General features: G+C 45.4%; 1 protein-coding gene across 1 annotated transcript in view; it reads left to right on the forward strand.

Annotated features, from left to right (window-relative positions):
- Positions 1-12,082, forward strand: part of LOC144494685 (sorbin and SH3 domain-containing protein 2-like) — a 303,190-nt gene that overhangs the window by 142,306 nt on the left and 148,802 nt on the right. The window contains exon 4 of the mRNA XM_078213885.1: positions 11,200-11,226. Within this exon, the coding sequence (XP_078070011.1) occupies positions 11,200-11,226 (27 nt within the window). The remainder of the gene's footprint in view (positions 1-11,199; positions 11,227-12,082) is intronic.

Raw genomic sequence — 12,082 nt, forward strand, 5'->3', positions numbered from 1 at the left:
ACAAACCATTTACATTCTTTGGTGTCCCGCATGTTCACTATCAAATGGGAGCTTTTCTGATCTCTAACCATGGGGCTTACAAAGTATCATGACCCACCCCACAGCAAAGCCTCCCTCCTCCAATTCACTATTAGCTGTCAGCAACAACATGTTCCGTAAAGCTTCATCCTGCAAAGAAGCTTCACCTTGTACTTTGATTAATAGGATGTCAAAGCTCTAAGTGCGTGATAATGAAAATGGTTGTGAGGTATTCACTGCAGAACTACAAACGCAGCATGGAAAGCTAGTAGCCACTTTGCCACATTGCTACTTTGCCCCTTGGGGTCACACACCCCCCCCCCCCCCCGTCCCGCCCACCCCTTACTCTCGACTTCCTGGGGGGACCTCCATGGCCTCCCTTTACTCTAGCGGGGTCGGGCCGCCGGCTCCCCACAGGTGGGATTGTGGTCGCTGCAGACTCGATGGGCTGAATGGCCTCCTTGTGCACTGTAGGAGTCTACGGTTCTCTGGTAGTTTCAAGGGTTTGCTGCATGTTGCAACAGAACAAGCATCGTAGCATTGAATCTTGCTTCGTCCAATAATTCTTATGTCCATCTAGTTCACCTTGTACCACCTGGTAGTTACAGGATACAGTGCTGATGCAGTTGTTGAGTAATTGTGGCATCACCTCAACAGATTGATTTGCAACAATTCTTGTGTAAGCAGCTTTAAAGAATTGTGGCACGTGTAGAATGGAGCGTTCCCTTGTTCACTTAACGTCTCTGTTCAGGAAGACTCTCAGTCATGCTATAAGTATCCATTGCCCTGGCCTTCCCTGCCTGTGCTGTAGTAATCTCTCGTGTAAGCATGGTTCAGCAAAACTGACTTTCTTTTTTCGTGTTTCATCTCAGCTGCTTTCTCCCATCTATCGTGAATATGTCACAGAAATGCCACAGAATTGTGCCAAATAACTGCACTTCCCAGACGTATTTTCCACCCCATTGACTCCCTCCATTAGTTGAACAGCCGAGCAATTGAACTTGATTTAAGCTGCATCCAACAGTGTTGTGAGGTTTTTCCCTCGCCTTGTTAGGTTTTGTCAAATCGGACATCTTCCTACTAATCTTTAAACTTCCAATGGTTCAAGAGTCTGTCCTGAACCCTTTCTCCCATCGTATACCGCAGCAGCAGGAAGTGGACTGTTTTGGCTATTGCTGCTGTAAATTGTTTACCCCTCTGCCGAACAGGAAGCCTTCCCAATGTCTGGTTTTCAAGCCAGCTATTTCTTGTACCTTTGCACTGCCTCCCAAAATTGCAAAGTAAATAGCTGTTTGACACAGCAGAAAGGGCCTGACCCTTATTGTTGAGGCTGCTGCTTCAATGGACAGGCTGCCGTGCACGAGGAGTTTTAAGAGTATTTGATAGCGCACTGCCACAAACAGCTAATTTCTTGACCGAGTTTGGTCGCAATGTCATATACCCCAAATCCCATTTCGACCAGGATGTGGTGAACTATCTGCTGCCCTTCATTGGGGCTGTATTTGGAGGACTTCTTGAAAAGATGGATGCTCTGATTTTTATTTTCTTCTCAGCTTTTTCTCCCATCTGCTGGGTCAGCATCTATCCTGAATATGTCGCAGAAATGACACAGAATTGTGCCAAATAACTGCACTTCCCAGATGTATTTTCCACCCCATTGACTTTCCCCATTAGCTGAACAGCCAAGCAGTGGAACTCGATTTAAGCTGCATCCAACAGTGCACGCAGCTGGAGTGCTGAACTCTGTATTTTCCGGCAACACTACATGAGCAACATCACAGAAGATATTTCACAAATGGGTGGGTCTTTTGCTTTGCGCTGCTTCCTTTGTTTGGAAACCAACAATGGCTATACCTTTTTTTCAGCAATTTCTCCTGTGAAGCGATTTCTCCTCCAGTGTCCACCAATTTTGAAGGAATTGACACAAGTTGACGTATTATCATTTCAATAGGGGTTACTTCATGTCTGAGTAATGGCTGAGCGTCACGTTCTGTTCTTCCACCTCCACTGTCCGCAAACATACACTTTGCAGCAGTAACCTTGACCAGCGTATGTACCTTGACTGTTTACTTTCTTTCTCATACTCCAGCCCGTGGTTGCTGAGATCAGTCCCAAGCTCCCCACTGCTTGTCTAATTGAGATCAACTAATTTGGACATGACTTTTTTTCCTGTTCATTTATGGGATGTGCGCATCATTGGCTGGGGCCAGCATTTATTGCCCATCCCTAATTGCCTTTGAACTGAGGGGATTGCTAGGCCATTTCAGAGGGCATTTGCTTCAGGTCTGGAGTCATATGGAGGCCAGACCAGATAAGGATGGCAGATTTCCTTCCCTAAAGGACATTAGTGAACCAGATGGGCTTTTACAACAATGGATAATGGTTTCATGGTCATCTTTTAATTCCATATTATTATTGAAATCAAATTTAACCACCTTCCATTGAAGAACCTTAGAAAAGTCACAGTACAGAAGGAGGCCATTCAGCTCACCTTGTCCATGAAGCCTGTGGACATCCATTCCCTTTCTAATCCTCCTTCCTGCACCCAGCCCATAGCCCTGCAGCTTACAGCACTCAAGGTGCGGATCCAAGTACTTTTTACAAGAGTTTAGGGTCTCTGCCTCCACCACCAACTCGGACAGCGAATTCCAGACACCCACCACCCTGTGTTTTTAAAAAAAAACTTCTTCCTTATGACCCTTCTACACCTTCTGCCACTTACCTCAAATCAATGACCCCTGGTTATAAAATTCTCCGACAAGGGAAATCATTTCATCCTGTCCACTCTATCTCTGCCCCACATAATTTTGTATACCCCAATCAAGTCTCCGCCTTCTTTGTTCCAAGGAAAATAACCCCAACCTATCCAATCTCTCCCCATAGCTATACTTTTCTAGCCCTGGCACCATTCTTGTAAACCTCCTCTGCGCTCTGTCATGGTGGGATTTGAACCTGGGTTTCTGGATTACTAGTCCAGTGACCGTGCCACTATGCCACCAGCTCCCCTTGACTCGGGTTAATGGGTCACCACCTGCTGTTCACCTGGGAAAGATTTATTGCTGCATTTATGAAAACCACACGATATATATCAGTCGTGACAAAGGTGGTTGCAGTAAATCTCTGGGAACATCAGACCCGTCGCAACAAGTATTGATATTATCCGGGTGTATTAAGCAGCATAGGCTCTGCTTCTATTGCAGAATGTCTGTGCACGTTAAGGTATCCAAACCATCCTGGGTTTTTTTCCTGATGAGATGTTTAATTGAGACCTCGTGTTCCTTCTGAGGTGATGGAAAATGTCCGCATTGATGAAGAATTGTGGAATTCTCTTGGCCAATTTTTATCTTTAAAGAGGAGAAAATTGGATGAAAAATATTAGATCAGAATAGTATAAAATAAGTAAATTAGGGGAAGTGATGGTCTAGTGGCATTTATCGCTAGACTATTAATCCAGAAACTCAGCTAATCTTCTGGGGACCCGGGTTCAAATCCCGCCACGGCAGATGGTAGAATTTGAATTCAATAAAAAGAATCTGGAATTAAGAATCTACTGATGACCATGAAACCATTGTCAATTGTCAGAAAAACCCATCTTGTTCACTAAAGTCCTTTCGGGAAGGAAATCTGCCATCCTTACCAGGTCTGGCCTACATGTGACTCCAGAGCCACAACAACTAGGGATTGGCAATAAGTGCTGGCCCAGCCAGCGGCGCCCAAATCCCACGAATGGATAAAAGAAAATAGAAGAAAAGGATGTGGACATTTAAGGTGAAGTGGCTACTTGTTAATGGTGACATGGTGAGTAAAATAAGGGCCCATGGTATTCGAGGCAAGGTACTAACATGGATTGACGATTGGCTGTCAGACAGAAGGCAGAGAGTTGGGATAAAAGGTTCTTTCTCAGAATGGCAACCGGTGACAAGTGGTGTCCCGCAGGGTTCAGTGTTGGGGCCACAGCTGTTCTCTTTATATATTAACGATCTAGATGACGGGACTGGGAGCATTCTGGCCAAGTTTGCCGATGATACAAAGATAGGTGGAGGGGCAGGAAGTATTGAGGAGGTGGGGAGGCTGCAGAAAGATTTAGACAGTTTAGGAGGGTGGTCCAAGAAGTGGCTGATGAAATTCAACGTGGGCAAGTGCGAGGTCGTACACTTTGGAAAAAAGAATAGAGGCATGGACTATTTTCTAAACGGTGACAAAATTCATAATGCTAAAGTGCAAAGGGACTTGGGAGTCCTAGTCCAGGATTCTCTAAAGGTAAACTTGCAGGTTGAGACATCTCTAATTTCCAAATTATTCCTGCTAGGCTGCCATTAATATGATTTGGTATTAATTGCTGATCACTTCTAACCAGTCTCACAGAATGTGATGGATTTAAAACATCAACCTCTTGCTATCATTTTTCCTGCGACTGCTATGTTGCTGTTGCTTCTCTTCCTGCACCAATGGCGCACAAGACAGACCTTCATCTGTTCCCATAGCACGTTTTAGCTGGAGCAGATCGCTAGCCTGTCCCCAACGGCTTATAGCACGGCTGACCAGGAGTCACTCTTAACACCTGCCATTGGCATGTTGGAAGGATATTGTGGGTTAGTGCTCAGCCAGTTGGCTGTGTTATGTTCCTTGGCCATCAAGTCCTAGAATGGGACTCAAACCCAGAGCTTCATGCTCATAAGCAGGGACTTTACCCACTGCACCACATGACCTCCCAGCGAGTACTATGTGCAGTCTAACAAGGTGCAAATTGGAAACAGGCAGTGACTTGGTGGGACAAGGCTTTGTTGTCTTAGTTCACTGTGTTACAGAAGAATATAATATTCATAGCTATCCACATGGTAAGTACCTGGACTGGTCAGGGATTAGAGGCAAGGTAATCCTCCGCAGAAGATTCTGTACACTTCTGAAAACCTAGCTTCAGTGAAATGCCATTGGTAGGTCACTCCCCTGTTCTGTCCATTGTTGATGGCAGTTGACTTGAGACATAAGCATAGAGGTGGAAAATAAATGTGGAAAGAGGTGTCTGAAACTGTGGTTCAAATAACTATTTTAATATGTGAAAATTGATATAAAAAGTTACTTCATGGGAGTTTCGCTTTAAGGCATCACCTCCAGCTACTATTAATCCCAATATCAAAATTTATTTAACTACAAATTTGCCAAATTAAATCTATGCTGTGGGCCTGAGCGGAGTAATGATTTGATGCAGGTTTTCGATTGCGAATTCAGTTGGTGCAAGTGATGTAATTAGGAGATGCCAACAGTAGTAAATATTTTACGAGCTAATTGTTTTCAGTGAAGGCCGACAGTGACTCATTGCTTGTGGAATTATTTATGAACTCATACATATTTTGTAAATTATTAACTAAAACAATAACTATTTTGTGGTCGTCCTTGGGGTACAATTTCTCTTGAACTATAATAAAATGTGCTGTAAGAATAAGTCATTGTACGCAACATAATATTGAGTAGATTTAATTTGCCTTTGAAAAGCTTTACACATCAGTATTTTTGACACCGACTTGAAATACGCTGGGGGCGATCTTGAGCCCAAGTTGTGCCAGCCATGACTCCAATCAACAGAGAATCCCCCCCCCCCCTCCCTGATTCCCAGTGACTCTACTTTTGCTCGGACACCTTGATGCCACACCTGGTCATATGCTGCCTCAATGTCAAGGGCTGTCACACTCGCCTCACCTCACGAGTTTGGCTCTATTGTCTATGTTTGGACAATGAGATCAGGAGCTGAGTGACCCTGGTGGAACCCAAACTCAACAGCAGTAGGCTGAGGGAGTGCCGCTTGATAGCGTTGTTTACAATAATTTCCATCATTGATAATCAAGAGTAGACAGATGGGGCAGTAATTGGCTGGTTTGGATTTATCCTGCTTTTTGAGTACAGGACCTACCTGGGCAAATTTACCACATTTCTGGGTAGATGCCAGTGTTGTAGCTGTATTAGAGCAGCTTAGCTAGGAGCATAACAAGGTCTGGAGTAAAATCTTAAGAAAATGACAGCACAGGAACAGGCCCTTCAGCCCTCCAAGCCTGCACCAACTATGCTGCCTGACTAAACTAAAACCCCCTACCCTTCCGGGGACCATATCCCTCTATTCCCATCCTATTCATGTATTTGTCCAGATGCCCCTTAAAAGTCACGATCGTATCGGCTTCCACTACCTTCCCCGGCAGCGAGTTCCAGGCACCCACCACCCTCTGTGTAAATAAAACTTGCCTCGTACATCTTTAAACCTTGCCCTTTGCACCTTAAACCTATGCCCCCTAGTAACTGATTCTTCCACCCTGGGAAAAAGCTTCTGACTATCCACTCTGTCTAGGCCCCTCATAATCTTGTAGACTTCTATCAGGTTGTCCCTCAACCTCCGTCGTTCCAGTGAGAACAAACCAAGTTTCTCCAACCTCTCCTCATAGCTAATGCCCTCCATACCAGGCAACATCCTGCTAAATCTTTTCTGTACCCTCTCCAAAGCCTCCACATCCTTCTGGTAGTGTGGCGACCAGAATTAAACACTATATTCCAAGTGCAGCCGAACTAAGATTCTATGAAGCTGCAACATGACTTGCAAATTTTTAAACTTAATGCCCCAGCCGATGAAGGCCATATGCCTTCTTGACTACCTTCTCCACCTGCGTTGCCACTTTCAGTGACCTGTATACCTGTGAACTATTGCTGGAGTATTGACGGGGTCCATAGCCTTTGCAGTATCCAATACCTTCAGTTGTTTCTTGATGTGGAATGAATCGAATTGGCTGAAGACTGATATCTGTGATGCTGGGGGATTTCCAGAGGAGGTCAAGATGGGTCATCCATCCAGTTGGCACTTCTGGCTGAAGATTGTTGCAAATGCCACACAACACGATGGAAGGTATCATCAATGTGAAGCCAGGACTTTGTCTCCACAAGGACAGTGCAGTGGTCACTATATGGGCCAAACGTGGGTAATTGGGACTAGCTTGGGGGTTAAAAAAAGGGGCGGTATGGACAAGTTGGACCGATTGGCATGTTTCCATGCTGTAAACCTCTGTGATTCTAATTCGCAGCATTTGACATGATATGGAAATGCCACTGAAAGAATCCTTTGATTTCAATTCCAGTTCATTCCAATTAGATCAAAGAGAACAAGAACAAAGAAAGTACAGTACAGGAACAGGCCCTTCGGCCCTCCAAGCCCGTGCTGATCATGGTGCCCTAACTAAACTTTAAAAAAAACCTTCTGCCCTTACTCGGTCTGTATCCCTCTATTCCCTCCCTATTCCCGTACCCATCCAGATGCTTCTTAAATGTTGCTAATGTGCCTACTTCCATCACCTCCTGTGGCAGCCCGTTCCAGGCACCCACCACTTTCTGTGTGAAAAATTGTCCCTTAAACTTCCTAGTAACTGATTCTTCCACCCTGGGAAAAAGCTTCTGTCTATCCACTCTGTCTATGCCCCTCATAATCTTGTAGACTTCTATCAGGTCGTCCCTCAACCTCCGTCGTTCCAGTGAGAACAAACCAAGTTTCTCCAACTTCTCCTCATAGCTAATGCCCTCCATACCAGGCAACATCCTGCTAAATCTTTTCTGTACCCTCTCCAAAGCCTCCACATCCTTCTGGTAGTGTGGCGACCAGAATTAAACACTATATTCCAAGTGCAGCCTAACTAAGATTCTATGAAGCTGCAACATGACTTGTAGTTTACACTTCCACCCTGGGAAAAAGCCTCTGACTATCCACCCTATCTATGCCTCTTATAATTTTGTGGACCTCTATCCGGTCTCCCCTCCGCTTCCGTCTTTCTAGTGAAAACAATCCTAGTTTATTCAACCTCTCCTCAAAGCCAGCACCCTCAAGACCAGGCAACATCCTGGTGAACCTTCTTTGCACTCTCCCCAAAGCTACCGTGTCCTTCTGGTAGTGTTGTGACCAGAATTGCACGCACCACTCCAAATGCGGCCTTACCAAGGTTTTATAAAGCTGCAACATGATTTCCCAACTCTTGTACTCAATGCCCCGACTGCCATTTGCCTTCTTAATCACCTTGGCCACCTGTGTTGCCACTTTTCAGGAACGGTGGACCTGCACGTCCAGATCCCTCTGTGTTAATGTTCCTAAGGGTTATGCCATTTACAGTATAATTCACACCTAATTTGATCCTCCAAAATGCATCACATTTGTCTGGATTAAATTCCATATTAGCTAGTATTATTTTTAAGTTTAGAACTTGGCGGAAACAAGATGACACCATGACGTACTGATACTTTCAAGGCAGCCGTTTGCTTCTTGAGATAGGAACATAGGAATTAGGTGTGAGAGCTGGCAATTCAGCCCTTTGAGCCCGCTTTGCAATTCCATATGATCATGGCTAATCTCCATCTCACCCTAACTCCACTCCCCTGCCTTTTCCTCATAGCCCTTTATCCCGCTTTTGATCAAATATTTATCGATCTCTTTCTTGAATCCATTGATTCTGCATCCACTGCACTCTGGGGCAGTGAGTTTCATAGATTCACAACCCTCTGTGAGAAGTAGCTTCTCCTTATCTCTGTCTTGAACCTCCCCCTTCTTACTCTACAACAAATCAGATGAAATCATAGAAACCCTACAGTGCAGAAGGAGGCCATTCGGCCCATCGAGTCTGCACCGACCACAATCCCACCCAGGCCCTACCCCCACATATTTTACTCACTAATCCCTCTAACCTACGCATCTCAGGACACCAAGGGGCAATTTTTAACCTGGCCAATCAACCTAACCCGCACATCTTTGGACTGTGGGAGGAAACCGGAGCACCCGGAGGAAACCCACGCAGACACGAGGAGAATGTGCAAACTCCACACAGACAGTGACCCAAGCTGGGAATCGAACCCGGGTCCCTGGAGCTGTGAAGCAGCAGTGCTAACCACTGTGCCACCCCACGACTGAATGACCAGTTAGTTGCTTTTCTCTGATGGTGGAGGGAGGAATATTGTCTCAGGCTCTGGGAGAACTTGCTGCTCTTTTGCAGGAAGGGCAATAAAGTTTCCACATCTAACCCCCACAGCCAGTTTGAGGGGTTATATTCCAGAAAGCCAGCTGGTGGAGGATATAACTGGAGCTAATCTGTTCACACTATTTTTTAAACATTAATTTACAGAGAGGTATATTACAAATCTGCATCTCTTCACCGAACAAACCTGGTTTTTGTCTGCTCATATTTATGGGCGACACGGTGGCAAAGTGTTTAGCACTGCTGTCTCACAGCACCAAGGACCCAAGTTCAATTCCAGCCTCGGGTGACTGCGTGGAGTTTGCACCTTCTGCGTGTGTTTCCTCCGGGTGCTCCAGTTTCCACCCACACTCCAAAGATGTGCGGGTTAGGTTGATTGGCCATGCTAAATTGCTCCTTAGTGTCAGGGGGACTAGCAGGGTAAATGCATGGGGTTATGGGGATAGGGTCTGGCTGGGATTGTGGTCAGTGCAGACTCGATGGGCCAAATGGCCTCCTGCACTGTAGGAATTCTATAAGAACACAAGTCAAACAGCAGTTAATGTCCACAACCAAATGCAATTAATGTACAATTAACAAGAGAGGCCTTTATTTAATATCTCATTTGAAAGATGACGTATGAAAATGCAGCACTCCCTCAGCACTGCACTGCAGTGTTAGCTTGAAGTAAGTGCTGGGGGTCTTGGACTCAACTTGGCCACAATGTCTGATGTTGAGTCAGAATGCTACGAATGAAACACAAAGTTGGAAGAGACATATTGGGCGATATTTTATGCTTTTCTCCCAGGGTGTGCCTGGAGGCAGGTTGGGCTTGTAATCAGTAGTGAGTGGGGAACCTGTCAACCTCATGTCTCCACCCCAATTAAGTCCATAGTGGGAGAGGCTATGAACAGCCTTCCTGCCCAGCTACAAGTGGAAACCCTTAAGTGGGTGATTAATGCCAAGTCAAGGGCTTCGGCCTGCCACTGGTATGAAACCAGTGGCATTTGGACCTGTTACCAGTAGGGAACATGATGAGCAAATCCGTGTGGGTTTGCTTATGGTCTCGGGGGTGGGGGGGCGGTGGAGGGGTGTCTTGCTCAAAGGTGCTCAATGCCCGATCAAAGTATCCAGCATTGGGAGGGGGGGGGGGGGGGCACAGGGAGCCATCCCCTGTCCTTCCTGCAACCCCATTCCCCTCCCAAAATGCCTCCTCTCCAACTCCCACCAAGTGAAACCTCTCTTGCCCTCACTTGCCTGAGTCCAGGGATTTAACAGAGATCCGAGCCTTTCCTCTGCACCGCTGAACAAAAGAGCTACCGGCCTCTGATTGGTCAGCAGCTCCACGCTGGTGGCATTTCCAACCTGGGGTCCTTGATTCCAGTGACAGGCCTGCTGCTGACCTCTCAACTGCCTGATAGGCGCACAATGATGGCAGGCCCTCCCAGGAAGAGGCAACGTGGAATCTCTCGGCAGCTCTCTAACTGGCAGCCGCGACCCCCATCACCTCCACAAAATCTCACCGCCCCCACCTCCTAGTGAACAAGATATCTGACATGAGTTCAAACGATAAATTATTTTGAAAAGATTTCCATTTCGGTAATGCTTTTCATGATCTCAGGACACTCTGAAATCCATCAAAACCAGTGCAGTTCTTTGGTAGTGTGGGCACTGTTTTAATGAAGAAAGTGGGCAGCCACTTGACACACACCATACCCACACATTGTGACGTGAAAATAACAAAATCTGTTTTATGTATGTGTGATGTTAATTGTGGGATCAATATTGGCCAGAAGACTAGGAATAACTTCCCTGTCCTCCTCTGAAATAATGCCATGGGATTTTTGGAAGTAAATCTGAGGGGACCACAGGAGCTTTGTTTTAACGTCGTGTCTGAAAGGTGGATATTTGTTACATGTTGGTGATATTTAAGCATTGACTTTAAAGAAGTTACTTAGCCAAGTTTATGCAAATAGTTTCAGGGACTTGATGGTCGGGGATTAAATTTATAAAACCAGTGATTAATATAATTTGAAAATAACGCAGGAGTTTGTTCTTCAGTCCTTTCATCATTTTCATTGTATATTTGAGAATAGGGTAAATGAATATCTTTCTGCTAACAGAACTGCTTTCTGTGAGTTATCTAGCTTATACCTTTATGTGATATCATGCTGGCAGCTTTCTCATTGCATTATTTATTCTTCTTTTTAAGGTAATGAAGCGCAGACACCAGATTCAGGTAAAGATTGTTACTTGCTCTGAGGGGAAAAAGGGCAGACTTGTGAGTTCACCCTCCGGTCTTTTAGCTCACTTTTACAGAAAAGTACTGTGATAGCAGGCATCTGTAGAAGGTTTCCTGTCTGAGATTGCATTTCCATTGTAAATCTGCCATTTCCATTACCATTTCCAGATGCCAAAAGTTTGTTTAAAATAATGCATTTTAATCGATAAAGTTATAATGTTGGAATCCAAAGAAACATATCACTTGGAACTTGGCACTGCTGCCTCACAGCACCATGGACCCAGGTTTAATTCCGGCCTCAGGTGACAGTCTGTGTGGAGTTTGCGCGTTCTCCCTGTGTCAGCGTGGGTTTCCTCCGGATGCTCTAGTTTCCTCCCACAGTCCAAAGATGTGCGGGTTAGGTGGATTGGCCATGTTAAATTGCCCCTTAGTGTCAGGGGGATTAGCAGGGTAAATATATGGGGTTACGTGGATAGGGCCTGGTTGGGATTGTTGTCGGTGCAGGCTCGATGGGCCGAATGTTCGCCTTCTGCACAGTCGGGATTCTATGAACATTATTTTAGACTAAAAAACCATACTGGAGTAAATAGGTTGCATTTCTCATTGGAGTGTGAGAGGGGATAAATGTGTTGTTTTTCTGTGAGCTGTAGTTCCCATCAGTCAAGTGCACAGCATGGTGTTCCAAAGTACTGCTCGCCAGTTTATATCTCTCTTTCATTTTGTTTTGGATTCCAGTTGCCAGGAGGAATATTACATTTGTGTGAATGAGTTGGATTTCCCTTGCTCCACCCCCATTTCCCTCTGCATCGCTGGGTAGGAACGGGATCACTCCCATTCCGCAATGTCCTGGTTT

This window comes from Mustelus asterias, chromosome 6 (assembly GCF_964213995.1).
Source record: "Mustelus asterias chromosome 6, sMusAst1.hap1.1, whole genome shotgun sequence".
Classification (NCBI taxonomy): domain Eukaryota; kingdom Metazoa; phylum Chordata; class Chondrichthyes; order Carcharhiniformes; family Triakidae; genus Mustelus; species Mustelus asterias.